At 38.0% G+C, this 26448-nt stretch overlaps 1 protein-coding gene across 1 annotated transcript; it reads right to left on the bottom strand.

The window, feature by feature from the left end:
* Positions 1–8477: 8477 nt before the first annotated feature.
* On the bottom strand, positions 8478–26448 carry LOC140227979 (polymerase delta-interacting protein 2-like). Its single transcript, XM_072308362.1, has 11 exons — positions 26321–26448; positions 23690–23753; positions 21761–21858; positions 20049–20157; positions 19462–19531; positions 18750–18860; positions 17370–17506; positions 16290–16316; positions 14620–14745; positions 13238–13317; positions 8478–12403 (listed from the first exon to the last, which is right to left on the bottom strand). The coding sequence occupies exons 1-11, from the start codon at positions 26431–26433 to the stop codon at positions 12289–12291; spliced, it is 1050 nt and encodes a 349-aa protein (XP_072164463.1). The 5' UTR covers positions 26434–26448; the 3' UTR covers positions 8478–12288.

Here is a 26448-nt window from a genome sequence, read left to right as displayed (position 1 = left end):
TGGTAACAATTTTTACCACACCATATTGCAAGACTCACACGTACGACAAGAATTGTAAGAGTATGTTGCAGACAGTTGTTCATGGTTTCCATTCATTGCTTATGCAGAGTTGCCAACCTTGTAAACAGCATTGTATTATTCTGTGGACTGTAAGGCATATGTGTGTGTGTGTGTGTGTGTGTGTGTGTGTGTGTGTGTGTGTGTGTATGTATGTGTGTGTGTGTAAAAACAGTATACAGCTGTATTTACCTTTCCTGCAATAAACATATGTAGCAGTGCAATTTGGGAAAAACAGTATTTTCCATGACATCTGCTGTATGTTTGGCAAAAAATATAAGTACAAAATATGGCAAAAAAGTAACAGTTTGCATCTCTGCTAATGTGATACAGTATCACAAAAGATCTCTCATTAAACTTGCTCGGTATCTATGATGCGTCATTAAAAACACATAGTAGTCAGATTCATGGTTCAAGTTGTGGAAGTTTGTGCATTGTACTATCTCTCTGCCACAGATACAAGACCCTATTCCAAATGAGTTAGACATTGTATGTTAATGTAATATGATACTTTAAGACCTTGCCTGGTGATCGGCTCACTGCATTTTGAAATGGCGTGTGTGATAAACGTATCACAGCAGAAAATTTAAGATCATGTGACTAAATGTTTGACTATGCTTGCCATTAATAGTCGTTTATTTGTTAATGTTGCATCAGCCAGATTCTCCAGACAACTCGGTTTTTATGTGAAGATATGATGCTGTAATATTGTGGATCGTTTCTTGGCACTCGGATGTCCATATGTTTCTTTTTGTTTGATTTTGTTTAAACTATCATTGTTTTCTTTTCTTCTTTCTTTTACTCATATTTATTAAACTAATTCTCTCTTTGGGTAAATCTTTGATTCTGTACCATGAAATGTAACTTTACCAGTATTTGGTACGTGGAGGTCATTCTGACTCACATGTGAAGGCTTGTAATAATAATAATGATAATAATAGGTAGTTTTCATATAGCGCATTTCACACTTGCAAAATACATGTATCTCAATGTGCTTTCCAGACTATTATTACCCCGGTCACTGGATACATTGGTCGGTCGTATGCCAAAAGGCCCTTAACACTGTACAAATCCTATGTGTTAAGGCCCTTTTGGCATAAGGCGAACCAGTCGCAGCCATTTTACAGGCGCGCACATGCTGATCAATCAACACAAATTTTCTCACCCTACCTGGTATCCATTTATACTCCTGGGTGGAAAGCAGCAATGTGGACCAAGTGCCTTGCTGAAGGGCAAACATAAGATGACTTATAACCATTTACCCAGTGTCATATTTTCTACACATCCAATTGCTTATATATCACTCAGCTACTCAAATATGTGATTCAAAGGAAACTTGTTGATTAGTTGGTCCTGCAGGTCATCACTTGCTGAATACCAAACTCCCTCGTAATCTATTTGAAATCCTACTTGTGTAATCATTTTCCCTTCTGTGCCAAAAGTGATGGCCATGTTATTTACTATATAATGCTGACCACATACTGTTACATGGAAATAAAGATGTTAATTTATATTTTATGGTAATTGATGATTTCAGTTTTCTTTATCAGTATGTACAAATGTATAGGGAGGATCACTCACTTCGTGTGACCCCTTGCATGACCACTTGAAGGAATATCACAGCATGTGTTTATGTGAAAATGTGTGTGTGTGTGTGTGTGTGTGTATGAGTATTTGTGCTGTAATATTTTCTTTGTACCTCTGTGCTAGACATAAATTGCTTGTAGAGTCCTCTGGAGAGACAGCAGCACAAAAAAATTAATCCACACTTCAAAAAGTAATTTCTTTTGAGTACTTCATATCCAATGTTCAACAAACTTTTTTTTTTTTTTTTCAATGATCTTTTTTGCGTGCCCTGAAACCACATGTACAGTGTATGTTTAGGATAACTCTTCCTGTTAAAGGGATGGTACTGTATTGGTTGAGGTGAGGATTCACCCACACAATAAAGTTGGAAACCTGAAGCTTCATCTGAATCTAAACTGCACCATCCCTTTAAGATCAAACTAGGAGAGATAAGAGAAGAAAGGAAATAGAGGAAAAGATAAAGACATCATGAAAATGTATGCCTCAGTGTGTTCATGTACAGTATGTCCCAAAAAGAAATTACAATCAGATTTTTGCATTGATAACACCCAATATGATTACAAGGAAAAGTAGAAATTACGCGGTGCGTAAAATATGTCCCCGCCGGAAGTAGCATTTAGTAGCAAAATGTACAATATAGGTAAAAAGATCAAGGTCAAAGGTGAAAGAAGTCAAGGGTCAAAATTCTATGTAGAAGTTTTGAAGCCCTCACCTAGTGCCATCACATAAAGCAAACGGAATCGAAATCGGGTTAGAAATGACGAAGGAGTAGCATTTTGTAGCGAATGTACAATATAGGTAAAAAAATCAAGGTCAAAGAAGTCAAAGGTCAAAATTCTGTGTAGAAGTTTTGAAGCCCTCACCTAGTGCCATCACATAAAGCAAACGGAATCGAAATCAGGTTAGAAATGGCGAAGGAGTAGCATTTGGTAGCAAAATGTACAATACAGGTCAAAAATCAAGGTCAAAGGTCAAAGAAGTCAAAGGTCAAAATTCTGTGTAGAAGTTTTGAAGCCCTCACCTAGTGCCATCACTTAAAGCAAACGGAATCGAAATCGGGTTACAAATGGCGAAGGAGTAGCATTTGGTAGCAAAAAAGTACAATATAGGTAAAAAATCAAGGTCAAAGAAGTCAAAGGTCAAAATTCCGTGTAGAAGTTTTGAAGCCCTCACCTAGTGCCATCACATGAAGCAAACGGAATTGAAATCGGGTTACAAATGGCGAAGGAGTAGCATTTTGTAGCAAAAAAGTACAATATAGGTCAAAAATCAAGGTCAAAGGTCAAAGAAGTCAAAGGTCAAAATTCTGTGTAGAAGTTTTGAAGCCCTCACCTAGTGCCATCATATAAAGCAAACGGAATCGAAATCGGGTTACAAATGGCGAAGGAGTAGCATTTTGAAGCAAAATGTACAATATAGGTCAAAGGTCAAGGTCAAAGGTCACAACTGAAATTCTGTATAGAAGTTACAAAGCTCCTATGTAGTGCTATCATATAAAGCAAACAGAATCAAAATCGGGTTAGAAATGGCGAAGGAGTAGCATTTTGAACATTTTGATCACACACGGACGCACGGACACACGGACGCACGGACGGACACACGGACGGACACACGGACACACACACGTACGGAGCCCGTTTCATAGTCCCCTGCTCGAACTCGTTCGGCGTGGACAAAAATGTCTACATGCTACTTCAAGGGCTTAAAATATAACATCTTGGCTCTATTTTACAGAAAACCCCATTCAATTTGGTTAAGCGGTCACAGAGAAGTGTGGATTGTTGTAAAGCTATATGTCATGAGTCTGATTCTTCCAAGTTTAGCACTTCCACGCTCTCGTGTGTGAATACAATAGACAAAACTTGGAGGGAAGAGATTCCTGACATCCTCTACAAAATTCCTCATTTCTCTTCGACCACTGAAGCCAATCGAATGGGGTTTTCTGTAAGATGTGGGCAATGAGTTATAGTTTCATACCCTGAATTTGTATTTAGAGTGCTTCACTATTTTTAAAGACTAGCAGCACCCGTGGAAATCCACGGGTCTGAGGGGTTTTATTTTTTTTTTTTCTCATAGATACGATTTTGCACATTTTTATTGATGAAATAAAAAGAAAATTTTTTTCTCATTCTTACATTACTTGTGCTCGATCTCTTCTACCCATGACCACCCCCGCCCCACACCACACACAAACACACATTTCCACCTCCGCAGAACAAAAAACAAAAACAAAAACAAAAACAAAACAAACAAAAAACAAAACAAAACCCAAAAACAAACATTCAGGGAAAAATTACCAAAAACGCTTATGAGATTCTCCGGAAGTTCTGCCCACAGATTCTTCCCGTCGGAATGGGGAGATACTATTGACACAATGACTTTAATGTTAATACCCCCTGCTCTTGCATCCATGCAGGCACCCGAGGGAATCCACGGCTAGTTTCAAGGCCTAGCATTTTCTTTTTTCATTCCTATTTCTTCCCACGTTATGAGAGAAAAATATAATTATTTTTGATCGTCTTCAATATGCTTCATCCTTTTTGTTTTTAATCACCAAAACTTGGTTTGATAGATCATAGAACCATCCGTTTATCTGCTTCAGACTATACATCATCATTATTATTATCATATCTTTATTCTCATTAGGCCCCTATATTGTTACATTGCTATTATGATTATTATTGTTATTTGTGGAGGGGGATCATAGTCATTAGGTTTTATAAGTATTAGGCACCCATGGGAATTCACGGGTCTCAGGGCTTTGTTTTTTTATTTAATATTTCTTCACGTTTTGAGAGATGAAATACACAAAGAATATTTTCGTCTTCATTTGCTCCCTCATTTCTGTTTTCATAATCAAAACTTAGTTTGATGGATCTAGAACCACCCGTTTATCTCATTGAGACTGTTCATTGTTTTTATTATCATAATATTTAGCATTATTATTATTATTATTATTATTATTATTATTATTATTACTATTATTATTGCTATTGTTATTTTGTGGGAGGGGAGATCATAGTCATTCGGTTTTATTATTTTATATTATTCATTGACATGGGGATGAATCAAGGGAATTAAGGAAAAAAGTTTATCGGTCAAGGATAGTGAATATCCTTTTTTCCGTTATGTCAAGGTTACTCTACAACTGATATACATTTCAAATAGCTTCATTATCATTGCTATTTCATTTTAAACATCAAAACAATCCTGTATCTGTTTGTGTCTCTTCCGCCCACTCTTAAGTTATGGATCATAGCACCCCCTCCCCATTCATTTGCATTGGCCTATTGTATTATTATCATTATTTCAGTGTGTTATTGTTATTGATATTATCATTATTATTATTACTAAAATTATTATTATTATTTAGGGGAGAGGAGAGAGTAGACAGATGGTAGAGTCATAATATAGGAATGATCAACCAAAGGAGGCGGAAATGTTAATTTGTTAAGAATTGTAAAAATCTGTTTCCCCCATTTTTCTGCTCTTGATAAAAAGCTTTTCTGAAGACAGTCCTGCGCAAACTGTCCAAAACTGCTTCACTGCACTAACATACGTAATCTTGTGCTGAGTAGGACTACTTCATATATAGACCGCTATAAATGTTTTTGTTACTATTGTGTTGAGAGAAATGAAATATTTTCGTCTTCGTTTGCTCTCTTCTTTTTGTTTTTATCACCAAACCTTTGTTTGATGGATCATAGAACCACCCGTTCATCTGCTTCAGACTGTATATTTTATTATCATTATTATGATAATCATTAATGTCCTTCTTCTTCTGCTTCAGACTGTACATTATCATCATTATTATCATCATTATTGTTATTATTAGTATTATAACTGTCACTATTATTATTATTATTTTTATTATTATTATATTATCATTATAATCATCATTGTTATATTTGAGGGGGAGATCATAGTCATTAGAATCCATGGGTCTCAGGGCCTCGTATTTTTTCTTTAATATTTCTTTTCCCACGTTATGGGAGAAAGAAGAATATTTTTGTCGTCATTTACTCCCTCTTTTTTATTTTTATCACCAAAACTTGGTTTGATGCACCATAGAACCACACATCTGATGTCCACTTGTAACTTCAAAAATTGGCGGTCAGCAAAGCGAGGGTTTCCCCCGCGTCCGCTTGTCTCATGAATATTCATGTTTACAGCAGCCATGCAGTATGGAAGGGTACGATCGGCAAGGACAAAATTTAAGTGGATATTTAGCCATCCTGAACAGTCTGAGTACAATGATACCCGACTTGAGAGTAAACTAAATGACGTACTTGAGCTGCATAGTATCCTGCAGTTGTGCAATATACAATAAAATAACAGCATTCGTTGTTTTCATTTGGGCACGCCAATGGCGAACGTCGCTGTACGTAAATGCCCTTGTACTTGTATGACCGCACCGTGTATTATACTATAATGAGTGTCCATATCACGCGCACGCAGATAGTGTTTCGTGTAACCATCGTCAATACATGACACAGGCACAGGCCACACACTGGTATACCATACCCGAGAGTACATTGTGTGCGTGCGTGCGCGTCCGCAGGAAGATGACAGAGATTTCGCTGCACGCCATCAATCTTTAGTATCCCCACTGCCTCTGCGAGCTAAAAAATGGACGATCGAGAAAGCAGGAGTCCAGCGCAGGATCGGTGAATATTTAAACGCTCGGCTCTGACGTCACGCACAAAAATGCATTATGCAGCTATCTCATTAATTTTTCTTTTTCGTCCTCGACGTCGACATGGAGGCGGAGAGGGGACGAAACCCGCGCCATTCGATGCAGGATACTCTCCTGCGGCCGATGGCACCGGTCGCAGCTGCCCGGAGCCGACGGCTCGGGAGGAGATAGACAATCCAGCAACGCCGGAATAAAACAGGAAATACATAAGGCCGCGACAACAACAACAACTTCGCGTATTATATATATAGATATCATAGCGGAGCTCCCATTGTATTTTTATTTATTTATTTATTTATTTTATTTATTTTTTTTTGGGGGGGGGGGGGACATGGTAGAACACCCTTCTCTTCTTTTCTGACTCTTGGAGGATTACTTGGACACAATAACAGACGACAGTACCATAAATTTACATGAAAAAAGCGACAATTATATTTCATATATTATCTACATTATGTACCGCTGAGAGAAGAAAATGATGCATAGCCACTAATTTTTACATTACATCCAATCACAAAATAATTTCCAAATATGAACTTTCCTTCAAAATCCTCAATATTCTTAGACGGTGTAACAGGCTTGGTGAAAACCTTCACTCAAGTTTATGAAACTATCCCAAATAAACAAAATACACGTATTGCAAAATTATCCTTTTTTCACAGGAAACATATTTTCATGCAAATACAAAAGTAAGAGTTGGTTACAAAGTATGCAAAAACCAAAATACTTTTTTTTTCTTTCAACAAAATGGAAGAACAAAATACTTTCATTAACCAAAAATATTCAACAAACTCAAATCTGTGGAATTCCTTATTTCAAGGATCACTTTTGTCTAGCTCTTCTAATCCCAAAGTACATAAAGGCTTACATTTACTGCGAGAATAGGAAACTCCCTGTGAACAAAATGCAAACAGTTCTCTCTTGCCACAAAGAACTACCCCCTAACTTCAAAATCTGATAGGTCCCTATCGGGCCAAATGTGGCATCTTGTTCCTGTAAGCATTGGATTACCAGTGTTTTAAAAAAAAAAAAAAAAAATCCCATCTTGGAGGAAGGAAATTGTCTCTTCATTGGCATACAGGTATCTGGATATTAGTGCATACAAGGACGAACTAAGAACTCAAGAAGGTTGTTAAACTGCAGTTGGGTGAGTTGACCATTACATTGTATCAAGGAGCAATTTCAGAACAATGTGACTGAATGAACTGCCTCACAATCAAGAAATATGTAAATGTCCTAAAATGTGGAAATCTAATCTTTTGGCTTTGGTAGCATTTAAGTGCATGTGACCACTACCACTTAGCAGAGATCTAAGTTTATTTAGAGTGTAATTCCATACTGAACGGGCTTGAAAGAAAGAGCCAAATTAAATCAGCAGAATGGTTGAAGTTTCATCAGAACTGGTTTGAAAAGAAGAAAGTTTTGGACATTTTTTTTTTAAGTTTCAAAAATTCTGATATTGGTTGCAAAATCATATGCAATTGGGCTGAGGTGATGATATCATGAACTGACATTGCTTTGTGCACAAAAATATATCTGACAAATTATTTTTTGGTTTTATAATTTGGAAAAAAAAAACCCACCTATAAAAGAAACCTCAAAATTTGTTCTAAAGGATACACTTCCTCTCTGATATCTTGAAACAGAAAAGAAAAAACAACAACAACAACTTTGAGAATATTTGCATGTGAGTTCATGAGAGACCTTTTCGGCCCATGACATGATCACCTTGTGTTATTGGCATGTGGTTGCTACTAATATGACTAACGTGTAAAAATGGGACAAACTTCAAATTCCATAAATCTTATAGTTTAGGTCAAATTTTGATGAAACTTTCTACCTTTCTAACTTCTGCTTGATTTCACTCTGTTCATCGAAGCCAACTTCAGGTTTGCCAACCTAAGTATGTCAAAACAAACACACACACACACACACAAAAAAAAAAACCAAACCAAAAAACAAAAACAGAAACCAACATGTCCTATGTATTTTGAAGGCAAAGTCATACATGTATTTGGTGAATATGGGATATTTGCATGAATCATGCATGCTAAATCAAATAAAAGAAAATACAACTTTTCGTACTTTTTTATTCACGAAGAAAAAAGACATCAAGTATTAAATCTTTAAAAAAAAAAATTGCTAATTAGCAGCTCTGCAAGTTGAACATGACATGGAATTTCTTTCTATATACTCTGGTGCTTCAGAATTATTGCATCCTAACATCCCTGGCAGCTAAAATCTACCCTGTCTGCATTTGTTTCAATTCTTTGTGATTCTTGCAATTTTGGCTTGGTACTTTTTTTTTTGAAAAGAAAAATAAAATCTACTGCAAGAAATATGTGTAAGAAAGTTACAAGAGTCCAGATGAGGTATAAAGTCTCACATAAACTATTCCAGAGCTATATCAATTAAATCCCAATAAATCAAACCACATGAGCAATCTGAACAGTAACCTCTGTAATGCCACCCCCATCCATACCGGCTCTTGTCAGCATAGGATAATATACCAAGATATCTCACCCTCTCTCTCTCTCTCTCTCTCTCTCTCTACACACACACACACACACATACATACACAAATACACACAGTATAATCATATATTTCACCTATTCATAGTTATCATTTTTTCCACACTAAGTTTGACCTCTCTCCCCTTCCCTTCCTCTGAAGGGGTATACACTTACAGATATTGACCAAGTGTGAATTCTAAAGAGGCTGTACTTAATTTAAGTCAGCAAGATACATGAAACAAAATGAAGGACTTACTTTGACTTTTCGTATGCATTCTAATAACTCCACTGAGTCTTTGGATCAGTGGATACGATGTGATTCCATTTATCCATTAAAAAAAAAACAACAAAATATATTCTTTTATACCATAGAGTATCCACACTGTACTCCAAGGACCTGTATAATATTATCCTTAGATGCCAATATTGTAGCCAATTAATTAGTTAAAAGATTTCTTCTGGAATATTCACAAATGGCATCACAATCAACAACATCAAATCATAATCCATGTGTGATGTGGATATCTAGAAATGGACAATATAGAATTGGCGCAATACATGCTTAACATACGGAATTCTCTTTAAATTCTATCACTTCAAATATAAAGAGAATAAAGTAAAGAAATTGCATTTCTAGTAAAACCTGCTGGCTCTGACTGGGCTAATATAAACTTATGATAGCAGATGACATGCATAAGTAGAGATAAATGTAAGATCACATGCCTTATGAGGCATCTAAATGCATACTACCGTGACAATGTGATGTGGCATTGGACGAAACAAGATGTGTGTTGCAGTCGGACGGACTGGAAATGATGCACTGCATGCCATGTGAATACTGATTTCCACAGTGATCTCACAACTTGCCTGGGTAGTTTGTGTGGTATGTACAGAAACCAACCCTTTAACAGAATCATATGTACTACATCCAATGTGAGATCGTGAGATCAAAGAAAATCTTACATGATATCACATCTCTGTTAGATGGCAGCTTTACCTTGATCTCCGCTGAATTGAACTCAAAACTACTGAATGTCATCCATCTAGGTCTGTGCTTCTCAACCTTGTTCAACTCGAGGCCCACTTCGGCTAGTACAATTCTTTTTTGAGGCCCAGCCCAGTTAAATCACAGATTAATCCTTTTTACTCATTTCTGGTCAACATTGTGGCAGACCTGTTTCGTGGCCCCCCAGCGAGTGGGCTGCAGCCCACTGGTTGAGAAGCACGGCTCTAGGTCAAACATGATAGTGCAGTTTGTAATGAGATGAGATGCCTTTTAAGGCAAAGAAACTACAATTTGTCTTTTGTATGACATGTCAATGTCAGTTTCATTACCAGTGATAACAAATATACCAGGCAATGATGGTGACAATAACAACTTTCATAACTGTTACCATCATCACTGTAACAAAAACTGCATGCAAAATAGCTCCTGTGTACATACTATTTGCAAAAACAGTAACTCTCATGCCACATAATCTGTGGCAAATAAACACTGTAAGATGTAAAGCATACTGGATGTACTGATAGTGATAAAACTGCTGTGTACACGTTTGAATAATTCTAGAAAATGTTAATTTCCTCCTCGCAATACACATTTGCAAGCAATGTTGAGTACATAATATCTGCAAATGTATAATCCAATACTGTATATATATTACTTCTTTACTCTATGTGAATGGAAGAATAATTCTATAAAAGCCGCTATGAAATACAAACATGTCAATTTATGCCAAACACTTCACGTGGCATATATGGTTGATGGGTGACATAAGGAAACACCTCTATCAATAACAATACTTGTTATAAATTCAGTCTTTTGGTGGGCTATCAGTCTTTTGATCATCTCTGAGGTTATATGCAGAGGAAAAAATAAAGTCTCCAACATGACAAATAATTGCATTTCTTGTGTGTACCAGGGTCCAGTTTCATAAAGCTGTTTGTAACGTTATGCACGACTTTACAAACAGCTTAAATATGACAAGCCAAGTGGGTTTCCTAATCATTGTTGATTTCAATACCATAAGTTGAAATTTGCAGATGCTAATGATTATTATTACATGTTAACAGAAGCTTTTAGTTGAAAGCATATTTTTGTCCCAGTGTAGATGAAACATTGACATACAGTCGTACTTTGTTAAAACATAAGGAAAATAAAATGGGCACACATATTGGCACTTCATACTCCAGTCGTTCATAAAGTCATGGGTAACTTTACAAAGAGCTTTATGAAACAGGGCCCAGGTAATTGAAAGCTAGGTTGACGTCCATTCCTTGCTCACTGAAATAGTCTATATATCAACAGATTTCATAACAGTATGAATAGGTTTGGTGTTTTGCTGGTACAAACTCTGGGTTGAAATAAATTTGCTAGAGCAGAACATTTACGGACTGAATGAAATGAAGAAAAACACAGTCCGAATATTAATCGTGAAGCAAAAACATATACCACCATAGTGAAGTAAGGGGGGAAAAAAAAGAGGAAAAAAGAAGACGGCAAACCTTGCAGGGCATTTCAGTGAACATGAATGCCTTGTGGTTATTTATTTATGTGTGAAATACAAGCTGTTACATAATCCATGAAACAAGTTTACTCTAACTACAACAAGTTTTCAATTGAAATGAAAATGTTAGGTTGTTTTTGGATCTACTTCTCAAGCAAAATATGGATCAAGTGTCTGCACTGCAAGCAAGCCACTCTCCATAAAAGGTACATTTCCTCTTTCCACAAGGCCTATCTTTGGCAATATAAATCACCTGCACAATCACTTTCTTCCAGTCTTTCAAGTTTCAATTTCCTATATGGTAAATGGTAGAAAACAAAGAACAGGGATGACATAAATAGGCCTGGCCCCAAGCTATCTTTCCTCTGATCAGCGTAGATTACACAATGATGTACATTTCCTTTTGAACAATGTCGCACATATCCACTTGAAGTCATATCTGCGTGTCCTGCACTAAACCTCACCTCCAATGGTGTGGACTCATGCCATCTCATGACTCAAGGGACATCTGCCTACATGTGTATTTGACCAACCTGTTGGAAAAGGCGGACAGTATGGAACACAAGGGCAGAGAATCTCTCCAGGCTCGCCTGGTCAAGCTTCCGTAAAGCCATGAACCATTCCATGGGAAAGAGTCATTGGCACGAATCTAGTGAGAACTTACCAAATCAGGCAGATAACACAATGCATGAAATCCACAGTCTGATGCTGTCATTAGCCACTCTGGCAATATTTCCACTTTCTGAGCATCAAGACATTTGTGAGATTGCTCCGCTAGTTTCCATTCTCAAGAAGAAAAAAAAATATAATCAAATTGATGATACTTGTCCATATTTGACATCATATTGCATTAGTTTGGCTGTCCTCAAGCAGAAATTTTTACCACTGCGCTGACATCGAAATGCCCTCAAGACGTCCTCGCGTTGTCTATTACCAGAAGAAGCTGTGGGGGCTGGAGTGGTCATCCTGTTTGCTCTCCAGCGTGAAGGGCGGGATGCGACAATCAAACGTCTGCCCGTCACTCTTCTCCATCCGAAATGTTCCCCTGTAGGGCAAAGGATAATCACACACGGAGGATAGTGCTATGAAAAGTTCTGGAGAAATGAATGCTACACCTTACTCTCCTCAATGTTCAATTTCAGAAAACAGTGGCTGAATTCACACATCATCTGAACATCATGCTTGCTAATATAGAATTACAGTAAACCTGGCATAAGTAGACACGAACAGGACTGGAGAAAATCTGTCAACTTGTGCAAAAGCAAAATGGCAAAAGCGAAGAATACAAAAATTCAGTACTTTCATTGCAACGACTTACCCGATATGTGGACTTACATGTATATGATCCTGACTTACATGAGGTTTACTGTATATTATGATTGTACTATGACAAAGTGATGATATAATTTCAAATTCAAACAGAAAAAAAAAGGACCTAAACTCCTGAAACACCTTTCTTATGCCATGCATTCTTATCAGTATACATGGATAAACTACATACACCATTTCTTTTCAGCCCGCAAGGAAACTGAGTGTGCAAACAAGCTTGTTGATGATGACAAATATTACAAGTGTCATTACAGGAAAACCACTGTTACTTTGATTACATCAACAAAATTGTTTATGATAATGAATACTGGAAGAATTTCTGCAGACAGCTGCCAAAACTGCATTACCAAGGCTATTCTTGATAAGAAACATCAGAAACATTTAAATAGACTAGCTACAATAATACATGACAAGGTTGCTGATACTGAATATCAGTTGATACTGAATATCAGAAACGTGGTGCAGTTGTCTGTAGACTCCCTACAATGCTTCTTGGGACCTAATTGAGCCATGAGTGAAAGGGGATGTCACAGAGACGGTTGCTACCTACCACATGTGGCCACTGGGTGCTTGTAAAGACACATGGCTGCTGTACTGGAAGGCGGGTTGCTCCTTGGACAATATGGGCTCCTGAGGGAAACATTAAATGGTCTGCATTAATACTGGTAGGTGATTGGTCGTAATGCAATCATGTGAGGATCAAAACAATTATATGGTGAGCAGTGAAAGCATGTCTGGTATGAATGTAATTTTAGAATTTGACTGGCTGCTAACAGGACTAGAATGCAGTGTATAAAATTATGTAGACCATATAGTGTAACATCTAATGCTTTTTCTATCATTGTACAGTCCCTTAGGAGTTAAATTCAAACAACATATTCCCTGTGGGTGTAATCTCTTGGGGAAAATAAGACTCCCACGGGGATATCAAGTGCAATATCATAACTCCAACAAGACAATATCTGTATTTATGTTTCCACAAGGAGGTTCAAATGACTTTGGAGGAAATTTTCCTCCCACAAGTTAACTCTGTCTCTTGCCAAATTTGCATTTCAAACTAGAAGGTTGGGACATCCTCTCATATTCTTAAAGAGCAAGATACAATCTGTCACATTTATATTTAATATTTGACCAGAACTTTTTACGCCATACTGATTCCAATATCTTCATGGCTCTAATTGTCACAAAAAAAGCACACATTTGTTTTTGTGATAAAAAGATAAATATATTAATTTTCTTTTATTCAATTTTGTCCATACCCTGTAGGCAATCTTACATATATCTAGGTTGTCAAAGCACAAGCACAGTTAGCAGCCACTAGTTCTGACAGGCAGGTGGTTTTATCAACAGGGTTATGTTTGTGTCCAAAATGTATGTTCGGCTTAGTGTGCAGATATTTCATGGGAGCAATTGTCGCAAGAGCAAATGTCATGGAACCGTCTTCACTACACAATTTCTGCAGGGGGGGGGGGGGATTTTTATAAGTGGACACTAGGAATAGGTGGTCCATATTGGTAAGTGCTTGCTAGGGCAGAATTGACTGTATCAGATGTCTTTCCTCCAAGTCTCCACTATAGACTGATCCAACCTGGCAGAAAATTCACCATTACTGCCATGTCCCAAGAGCGCAAGCATATGCCGCATGTATGACATATATTGCAAATATATACATACATATTCTAAAATATATAACAACAAATACAATCATTGTAATTATACATCAACTTGCCACCAAAAAAAAAAAAAAAATTTAAAGGGAGGATTAACGGTAGAGAAAAGAAAGAAAGAAAAATATCATGCATTCGCATATGCATGCACATATGGGACAACACAGTATTGGTGGCTTTCGCTGCCAACTTGGATCTGTCTGTACTGATGTAATGAACAAATTGGTATTATAGCTTGACAGCTGGTTTGACTCTCGAGTCTCACCTGACCCACCACGCCCCTCCCCCTCACAGTCTCCAGAGTACCAGACAGGCTGAAGATGCGCCAGTGTCTCTCTCTCAGCTGCACTGTCTCATCACCGAGGTTCTCCAGCCGGATACAGTACCTCCACTGTAAGGAAACATGAAAAAAAAGGGACATGCGTGTATGGGAAGTCGCTCAAGTGAGCTGCTCCTCTCTCTAGCGCATTCATCAACTCTTGACCCAACTTGACATGGCTGGGATATCACAACACAAATTATTGCATCTTGCAAACGGGCGATGGCTCTTTTTTTTTTTATATATTTTTTTATTATAAGTACACATGTTCCTTGTTTGACCTTTTTTGTCTGCACAGATCTCTTCATAGCTGCCACTGCCCCGGACCCACAGGGACCACGTGAACCTGAAACAATGGAAGAACTTCACATCCCCTACCTCTAGGAATGCTTCACACAACGCTTGGTAAAAATCTCATCATGCAGTTTGAAAGGAGAAGATGAATATGTGAACTTAATTTTTTGGGCCCCCCTTTAATTTGTTCCCCACCCTCCCCTTCCTCTTTGTGCCCAATCAGGCCACAGCTTCCAATGCCAAGATTATCATTATCAGTAGAGTCTTCACCTCTACATCATACATGTATTAAACTGCAATACAATAAAACTTAAAGGACACGTTCACCTTCATAAACATAAGGATTGAGAGAATGCAGCAATATTAGTAGAACACATCAGTGAAAGTTTGAGGAAAATTGGACAATCGATGCAAAAGTTATGAATTTTTAAATTTTTGTGTTGGAACCGCTGGTTGAGGAGACTACTAAGGCTCGTGATGTCATATGAGTACAACAGCATAAAGAAAATGTAATGAAAATTCAACATATTTTCATTTTTTTCGCATAATAAAAGAGCACTTGACTTGCCTCTTTCTAAAGGCAATGGGAATAATATTACCCATAACATATGTCAGTAACGAGTCGAGGGAATGTGTATTTTTTTCAAAAGATGAAATTTTGTGAAATTCTCTTTATATTTTCCTTATATTGTTGTACGCATGTGACATCATACACTGCAGTAGTCTTCTCATCCAGCAGTGACTGCACAAAAACTTCAAAAATTCATAACTTTTGAACGGATTATCTGATTTTCCTCAAACTTTCAATGATGTGTTCTATTGCTACATTCTCTCAATCCTTATGTTAATGAAGGTGAACTTGTCCTTTAATCTCTATTGTATCTCTTGGGCCCACCTTTGGGTGCCATGGGTTGGGGGGGGGGGGGGGAGTATGTACATGAACCAATAGAAAAAAACCTTTTATCTACTATCCCTAAGCATGAGCCTTGCCATGTGTGGTTAAAACTGGACCATGGATTTAAAGGAAAAAAAATGTAATAAGTTAACACATGTGCTGGCATATAATGTATGGTGCCTGATGCATGATGCCTGATAGACAAAAGCAATCACAATAGTTCAGATTCGTCTTTTGACTCATGGAAGCTAAGAATGAGAAGACAAAGATAGGAAGTTTACGGATGATGGGCAGCACACAATAAACGCCACATGACAGCCCATGAGCACAGCAACAGCTGACTTGAGCCCATGGTTCAGCGGAGCTCAACGAAAGGCTCAATTGTATTGATCCCTGTAACAGGATTTCCCATTCTGGGATCACTCACCCAATACACACTGGAGTCTTGTGAAACCTACACGAGAGAAAAAACAAACAAACAAAAGAACATGAGTATGCCATGAACATAATGCATGTCACATGCTTACATCAAAGTCAATTCAAAGTCAAATGTGATACAAGTGTTTTCTTTCCTTCTCTTTGAAACTCTCCACACCATTCATAAGCTAATATGCATACCGTAAGATTTTTTTTTTTTTTTAATCAATGGGTCACCGAGAACTTTCAGAGCTACAAAGTACTCAGAGTGGGGGAAGAAGGGAGTGTCACTTCAAAAAGAGAGAGGGGAAAAAAACCCCAGAACATTACATCATCTATTTCCTCCCAAAGAGAAGAGATATTACAAGTCTTTTGCAGGACTTTCAACGCCCCCCAACTCCAACCTTATATAACATGACCTGCAAATGGTCTGGCAGATGTAGCAGCTCGCTGCAGAAATCCCTCTCAAATATCCACAAAATTTATTGCATGGACTTATTAGCTTCATCAACATGTATACACAAAATTAGGCATGTGATTCCCCATTGAAATACCTCTTGGAACGTCTGTCTATGGCCTCTCACAGTTGCTCTATAATGTGAATTCAAATTGCTTGTGTATCTGTTGACATTACATCAATAAATCTACAGTGTTTTAACAACTTACCGTGTCATGAAAGTAGTCGGTAAATCTGATTCTTTGTCAGACATTTCACTCCAACACAATATGTGACCCGCTACAACAAAAGGATCCTAAAGTCGCTGACGGGCGAGCCAAGCATGGCCCAGAAAAATGCTATTCTCAGGCCTTTCCTTTGATCATTTAGCTTCGAAATTTTGGCAGATGATAGAAGATACATTTGACAGATTTTGGTGATCTGACTTCAAACTTGATATCCTCGACTCACCCGTCAGCGACTTTAGGATCCTTTTGTTGTAGCGGGTCACATATTTTATAAAGAAGGGCTTCTGCCCTACTAGTGTAGAAATTATTTTTCATATAAGCCAGGACCTATTCATCTGTCTCACTTGCCCCAACCCCTCTTTCCCCAAATGCCCCACTCCTTGCCCCTCTGGGTGCAAAGACTCACCCTAGCACCCATGTAGAACGGTATGACAGTGACACGGATGCCCTCCGTCGTCTCTCGGTGGACGTCGGACAGCTCCAGCCACGGGTGATTCTTCTCCTGCCACGCCCTCAGTGTGTCCTTCGGTGTGAATTGAGGATCTGGGCCAGGAGGGGTACATCACCAACAGAGGTCAGAGGTCAACAGAGGTCACAGGTCAACATAACCCACAGAAAGGCTAACAGGTGAATGCATACTTTCAGGCCTGGGGCCTGTTTCATAAAGAGTTACGATTGATCTTATGCTTGATTAATTAAGCGTATCTCCGCGAATTGTGTAAGTTCATACCTAATTGTAAATCTGTTTCATAAAGATACGTATGAATGATTTAAAAAAAAGATTTACTAGCAGACTGAGAGTAACTTTTTTACGATTGAATTTTTCTTACGATTGAATTGTATCAATCGTAAGATCAATCTTACGATCAATCTTTATGAAACAGGCCCCAAGTTTCACAGGGTAATGTCTAGATCTGTTACTAGTTGTCAGAGGGAAACTGGGGCAAAAATAAACATAGTGCCGTTTCCTAACTGGGACCACTTTTAGTTCAATCCAAGTGCAAGCTGATCTCACAGGAAACAAAGCAGTGATGCTTACAGACATGTGGTCCCTACAACAGCAGTAAAAGACTGGGAATCAAGTAAACAAGTCTGAAATCCACACAAAAACCATAGCATGCCTATAAGTGATGTAAAAAAAAAAGAAACAACAATAATCTAAAACTAAACCTAAAACTTCTGGACTGGAGATTACAAAATGCTTAGTGCACTCTTTGGGATCTATGTATCGTTGAGATAAACTTAACAAACAAACAAACACACAAACAAACAAACAACCAGTGATAATGTGCCAATCACTAATGAAACACCTTTACAGATGGTGCCTAGAGATGCCTTTGACTGTGACAGAAACACCTGTAAAGCATCATTTAGGAAGCTACCAAAATAAAAATTTGGACATCCAGAATTAGAAAATTCTTTGTGAAATAACAAGGGTAAATTAATGACTATACATTGCCTTGAGGCCTGCCTTACAATACCATATAGGGTCAGAGGGAAAAACCCCTGCTTCTCTTTTACAGCCAATGTCTGAACTTTAATGGTTTTAAAAAATCACACTGAATTCAAGTGTAGTCATTTTTTTTCCAAATCTTAAGCCAGTATTTGTTTCAAGACAAAATATCTGACGCATCATAGCGATAATAATTGCAAAAATCTTGAACAACTCACCAGGAAAATGGACAATGAAGAAAACTTGAAAACTTTAGGACAGGGCAAGTTGCTACTGACTCTTGGGTAGTTTTTTTTTTCCCTAATTGATAGCAACCAAGGTAGGGTTGCTTACCTTGACCAGGGTTAAATTCCAGGAACTTGTCAAAGAGCTCATGGCTGATGGGATGAGCTTCACCAGAGGAGGAGTAGGGAAGGACGTCTTCGTGTGCAACATAATCGAGACCTGTCAAGGAGGGGGAAAAAAATGTTACAACAGTTTTCATCCTTTTCATCATTATCTCTCTCAGTATCACACCTACCAACCTATCATCTGAAACAGCAGAGTCATCATCATTATCATCACCATCATCATCATCACTATCATCATCATCATCATCATCACCATCATCATCATCCTCTGCATCATCAGTTTCGATTCAATTCTGTCTCTCCTCAATTTCACCATAATCTTACCTGTCACTATCCTTTTCTTGCTTATCCTCCCTATCATCATCATCACCATCCTCTGCATCGTCAGTTTCAATACAATTCTGCCTCTCCTCAATTTCACCATAATCTTACCTGTTACTATCCTTTTCTTGCTCATCCTCCCTATCATCATCATCATCATCACCACCATCACCATCATCATCATCATCATCATCATCATCATCACATCATCATCCTCTGCATCGTCAGTTTCATTTCAATTCTGCCTCTTCTCAATTTCACCATAATTTTACCTGTTACTCTCCTCTTCCTGCTCATCCTCCTTATCATCATCATCATCACCATCATCACCATCATCATCATCATCACCATCATCATCATCATTATGCACCTACCTGGAATAGCATACAGAGACCTATTATTTTCTTGATTTCCCAGAAATGTGACAGCTTCTGTCTGTGCCCTCTGCATTGTAGAAAAAGGAAAAGGAAAAAAATATTGAAAGAGAATGCTGTTTGTAGGCAACAAATCAAACTTATGAATGCATCATATATTTTCAAATTAATCCTTCATGTAGGTAAATTCAATCTAGGACATATGAGAGGCTAGAAATATAAAGATCACCCTGATGCATGAATGTGTGCATAAACAAATAAAACACCACATACCATGTCACACATGCATGTACTATCCGGGGACAGTATCAACAGGTTCAGACATCCAGACATGTACAATCCTACACAACATTTCAAAATTCTCAATATCAATCTCTTTTTTTATTTCCATTCAGTTCTTGAAATATTGAAAATCCTCTGTAGTGATTAAGTTCATATTCATTTCATGAGGCAAAATTTTCACCCTCACTCTTACATATCCCTCTTTAAACCACTTCAGATTAATTCTTTGCTTTAAAGACATTTATTCATTCTTATATAAACTTTATGCTGCTTTCATTGACAGCTATATAGAGCAAGATACTTACTATGAATGGACAATCCCTTGAATCTATTAGCACTTGGTAGTAAACATGCGTTTTCCCTTTCACTTCTTTGTTTGTGTCCAATGGCATTCCATCCATCTTCTCTGTGGATCTGTGAGGATGAACAAAGACATTAACATTAATACACACACACACACCAACACATCCAATTACAATACACAGTGGGATTGTGCATCTTGCATTGTAATGGTTTCATTTCATGTTGATACCAATGTTCTTTTGAAAGTTGAAGATCTGGCAGATATTTCCATTAAGAACAGCATCAATTTCCTTCAAGACATTCAAGTTAAAACAGTTCAACAAATCACTAAACGAAACAAATTGTCAAGCAACAACATACCATGCTAAGTATTGTTAAAGCCAATAAAAAGTTTTGGTACCTCAAAAGTTTCCCTGAATTTCCGTGTTTCAGGTTAAAGTACCTTTCATATAACTAACACTGTGAGACTTACTTGCCCCAAAGTGCTCTCATTTCTTAGTAATCATGCAATTATCTGCGACCAGCAGCCCCATACGCATAGCGACCAGCAGCCCCATACGCATAGCGTAATGGGGCTTCGCATTGTAGCATTCAGGATCATGACAGATTGGGTATCGCGGGTAAATATCAACTTAAATCCAAACAATTCTTCAATTTGAAGACTTACCAATTAAGTTGAAGTCTTGAAAACAGGCTTCGGGCAACGTTTGGTTCTGCCAATAGTCCCTTTCTGTTCGAATTGATGACTGAATGTGACTCTGTCGAGAGGACCTTGGGAGAGCTACATACACTGATTACTACAGCCAGCGCATACGCACACATCACATGCGAACAAATTTCAAATCCATAAACGGATAAGATGTTTGTGTGCGCATGCGCTGGCCGTCAATTCAGTGTAGCTCTCCCAAGGTCCTCTCGACCGAGTCACATTCAGTCATCAATTCGAACAGAAAGGGACTATTGGCAGAACCAAACGTTGCCTGAAGCCTGTTTCAATACTTCAATTTAACTGGTAAGTCTTCAAATTGAAGAAATTTTTGGATTTTAAGTTGATATTTACCCGCGATACTAAATCTGTCATGATCCTGTAAGCTACAATGCGAAGCCCCATTTAGCTACGAGTATGGGGCTGCTGGTCGCAGTTAGCTACTCAGTATGCGTATGGGGCTGCACGCTGCTGGTCGCAGTTATCATGCAATAATGGTTTCGTACAATACGTGTACTACCTCGCCGCCGTACGGCGGCGGCTCTGGTACGAAACCATTATTGCATGATTACTAAGACATGAGAGCACTTTGGGGCAAGTAAGTCTCACAATGTTAGTTATATGAAAGGTACTTTAACCTGAAACACAAACTAAGACAAGGAAATTCAGGGAAACTTTTGAGGTAATACCAAAACTTTATATTATCTTTAAACAATTAAAAACAAAATCAACAAAAATGAACCCCAACAGTTTTATGTCTAGGCTAGAGTAGTGATATAATGTCCAGGGTATGGTAGAACTGTATGTTCAAGGTACAGTACAAGTTAGCTCATACAAAATTGCATGTGGTTCCTGATGCCAGGTCTCTTTTTTTTATATCGCTAGCTCACATGCTATCTATTAATTAGTGATTGAAATAGACATGTATACAATTTGAGTGTGTATAAACAAAGGCCTACAAATATGGCAATGTTTGGCATACTGCCTTATGTTGAAGACATGCCATACCTCTCTTCTTTGTTTCCAGCGATGTCTCTGTCATACAGTCTTGCCAACCAGGGGAACAGCAGAATGCCTCGGTAACCAAATATCCTATGAAGAAATAACTGGCACCACAAAATGGGACAGATGGGTGAAGAGAAAGAGAACAATATTTACTGGTGCATATGTTTCTACTGTACAGCTAGACAGACCTTTTCAAATTGAACTGTCTACAAATGTAAGAAAAATAATGAACAACTCTTAGCTAAAATGCCCCATGGATGAGCAATGCATTTCATCTTCTCCTAACATGGAATGCTACTTCTCATGCTGGAAATTATTCAGCAAACATCAGCAGCTAATAGGAACTGCCACTCTCATGCAAAGTTTGGCTGCAATTTGAGATTGCCTTAGATGGCCATTGTAACTGAAGTGAACAATAAGAATACATGCATGAATTTTGTCTTTAGACTTTTCGTCTCGTATGCATGCTTGTCAGTTGACAGAAACTGCATTGGTTGTTTATCAGTGTTTTTGAAAGGGAAGACATCTGTACTCTTTAATTATCATCTAAAATTTTTGCACATGCCTTGCACAGACAAGGACTACTGAGTTCATGGATGTGATAAGAGGAAACTGCATGTTAACAAATTTTTGAAAAGGCAAGTTAGCATGACATAAGAACTGTAGATTACTATGATATGAATGTTATACATGATGATTCATGGTTGGAATACTATGATGCATCTAAAATATTAAATACAGTTTAACTCGCATAAGTCGATCTTCTCGGGACTGAGCAAAACACATCGACTTAGGCGATTTTCGACTTGTGCGTAAGTCGAAAAAAATCGACTTACAGTTACACCACACGTATTATGTATGATGTACATGTATGTTGTCTACTCTGAAGCCTAGAGCTGGAGCGGTGCCGCAGCCCGGCATAGCCCCGGCTAACTTTGTATGGACAGTGCATTAGTATTGGCACAGGTCCGATTACTTTACACCCTTGTTAAACCTTGGGGAAGTGAATATGAACGACATTTGAGCAGTGATTGATTCCAGTTTACCATACCGTGGCTTGAAATGCGTGTAGAGGTGCAATTCTGATTTACCCGTGCCCGTAACTATCCCCCTACTTTTCGCTTTGAAAACTCAGCAGCTTCATCCATATGTACCACTCCACTGCACAGCGCTGCAAATGCCAAGCTACACTGCAAAGCTCAATACTATACTGTACATGTAAATGAACGCATGTGTACTGTACGAACGCCTTATACTGCGAGTGGATGCAATACACAGCCCAGTCGCTGTACGTACGTACGTAGCGCGACAGCTGACAGGGCTGTACCAGCGGACCTCCAAACACGAAGAGAGTTCAACAATCGCATGCGGTGTGATCGCTTTGAATTTTGATACTTTAGATCATTTTTTTTGTCACCTCAAACTCATCTGACAAACAAAATAATAATGAGTAATAAATAATGAATAATAAATGACAGTGATTTATTACACGATAAAATCTTATTCGACTTAGGCACAGTGAATTCAATGGTTTTTCCGTGAAAGTGTTCTTGGAATTTCATCGACTTAGGCGAGTATTCGACTTACAAAATTCGACTTGTGAGTGAATTAATACACGTAAGTCAATGGGGAAAAATCGGGACTTTTTAAAATCATCGACTTACGCGATTATTCGACATATGCGACGTCGACTTAGGCGAGTTTAACTGTACAATCCTTTGGGACAACTGCAAGATATTTCATGCAAAGATGATATTTAAGGATGATACACTGCAGGAGGAGATGGCAACTATTATACTATCTGGCCAGTCCACAGAGTAAAATCTGACAAACTAGCTGAAACTTACATAGATGGACACAGGTATTGAAAGGCAATCAAGTCATTTGCATGAACTTTGCCACACTATCAGGGTTATCTACATTGTAGCTCACCTGTCCTGTGACATATTTTCCATGCTGCTTTGGAGTCTCCAATTTTCCAACCGTTTGAAGTTTCCTGTGGATCAGAAACAAACACAACATTACCATGGCAACTTATCTAACCCTTATTGTGCTTTCTTTGTCAATTTACACACCTAGTAGCAGCTAGCACAGTATTCATATATATATATATCTTTTTTTTTCCTTTTTTTTAAACAAGGTGCTGATACTGGCATGATATGGTATGATATGGTTGAATTATGGGTGGCTTGTTTTAACCAACAACCCGCGTATCGCTCATCACCGTCACACACAAGTATCAACATCAAGGCGAAGACAGGTTATCCTGCTGATGAAGGCTGTAGTGTTGACAGCTGAAAATTCCAAGGGTAGAATCTCTCATAATACTGTAGAGTCTATTGTCCTCTCCAGGACAACGTCTTCGATTTTTGGGAGAGCACTCATTCATTCAAGGATATAAGCTAAAGAATTTAAAGTTCAACAGAATCAAACAATGGGGAAGGCGGGGTAAGTTGAGCCATTTTTTGCTTTTAGCACGTTTTGACTGAAAGTATTGATAATTTTGCAATAAAAAGTATTTTGCTTCTTGTTAAATTACTAATACACATTTTTAGATAGTTATTACTCACTACTCTCACACAAAAATTCAGAATGAACTTTGAAAAAATAGAGGTCAAATGGCTCAACTTGCCTGAGTATGTACGCCCTTGATTTTTTTATCACGGCTACTACTAAAACACTGATCAATTCAGTGCTTTTTTACGTCGATGCAGGGCAATTTGTCAATCAGTTGCAACGAAAACATCTCGACGGAAGAATTTCATGAATTTGAATAATAAAGCAGTACCCACTGCACGCTATAAGGATTTGAACCAATACTTGCTGTCGGGCGAAAGCTCGGTGGTCTAGTGGAAATGATGCCTGTCCGGTGATCAGGAGGTCGTAGGTTCAAATCCTGCTCGAGTATGTACACCCATGATTTTTTTATCATGGCTACTACTAAAACACTGATCAATTCAGTGCTTATTTATGTCGCTGCAGGGCAATTTGTCAATCAGTTGCAAAAATGTCAAGATATCACATTTGATGCATGTGTGTAGGTCTGTTGTACAGTATCACAAAACATCTTACCATATAAAATGTTGGCAATAAAGCCTAAAATATAAGGAGATATTAGTATATTTCTCAATAAACATAACTGTAGAGGGTTTAGTCTGGAAACAATCTTATTATAACTACTGTTCACATTTTGCTTGATAATACAGATTCAAATTTTCACTATAATTTACCGGTAGTTGTTTCTATCCCTAACTCACATTTTAGAACTATTTTAAAACACTAATGCTAGGTTTTTGTTTCATCTGCAAATGGTCAATTATGCCTTTAACTTTACGGTCCAAGCATAATGCACAAACAGCCCAAATAAGGGAAAATATTAGACCAAGTATGGTAACCCTACTACATATCGACCGCACGTATTGAAACCGACCACATAGTATTGGCGCACAGAATGCTTAGTACCACTTCACAGTGCGCAGAGCACATAAAAATGGATTGGTTTTGACTGTTGATGAGGATGTGTGGGAAAATGCGAAAATTCACTGTTCATAAATGATTTGAATCAAGGACAAAATTTCGAATTAATATTTTAACCGAATCGTAATGTAATGTCTATGGAAGAGTTTCTAAAAAGCTTTGTACCACAACACGGTGTTCAATACAACTCGGTTTGTGTGCATTGTCAATGCAAAAACAGCGGTCGATCTAAATAAGGAGCGGCACCGCGGGGAGCTGAAAAGAGGCCACGCAATTTTGACGGCGATATTTTTGCACTGAAACTTCAAATTGAAAAGGGAACAACAGCATGTGATAGTGCTGGATTTTCTCAGTCACGTAGGTCAAGTTTTTACGTGAATTTCAGTGTTAAATAGGCCTATTCTTATCAAGCAAATAAACATAACTTAAGGCGGTCGATGAGTAGTAGGTCCAACCATACTACATCATACATGTACGTGCCTAGAAAAACTAGGGTCTAACGTTAGATCTCTGCTAACATTAGAGTGCTAGATTTCTACCCTGACAAATTACTTCTGACATTTTAATGTTTGTCAAGACAGAAGAGTCACTTTGTTGCTTCATCTGGACATTATCTCAAATCTGTTGAGGGTGAGCTTGATAATGAGGCCCAAGGCTTGGGATCCATCATCTAAGCTGCAACATTATTCATCACTTCATGGAAAACAAAGTAAAAATAAAAGAAAGTCTAACTGTTAGTGTTAGGCCTAAATTTCCCCCAAAACCAACAAACCAAACAAACAAAACAAAACAAAGCAAAACTGCCAAATTTCGTCAGACACAGAACCTTAAATCAGCCTACGTAGTCTACTGAATATAATTTAGCTGTAGAAGATAATTTACAGTGAAATTTTAAGAGTACAAAAACAAAACAAAACCGCAGTAGGATGCCGTACACGTATAAATACACGAAGAGCCACATATAAATACATATATGGGACTACTACATAAAATGAATGCCGAAATCACGTTCGTTTTCTCTGACATCTCAAGTCCTCCTCGAAGCAATAGTCCAAATAACCTCAGTATAAATCCACCTGCACTTACTTTGACGCTAGATATCTTTTGTCGTTTCTGAAGAAGCTTTGGGATATAACACACAAAAGTGTGTTTTCCCTCCGAAGCAATATGCTCCTCAGACACGACACCGTGGCTGCCATTTTTCAGTTCAGTAA

This window comes from Diadema setosum, chromosome 4, assembly GCF_964275005.1.
Source record: "Diadema setosum chromosome 4, eeDiaSeto1, whole genome shotgun sequence".
NCBI classification, from domain to species: Eukaryota; Metazoa; Echinodermata; class Echinoidea; order Diadematoida; family Diadematidae; genus Diadema; species Diadema setosum.
This window is presented reverse-complemented; position numbering and strand designations above follow the sequence as displayed.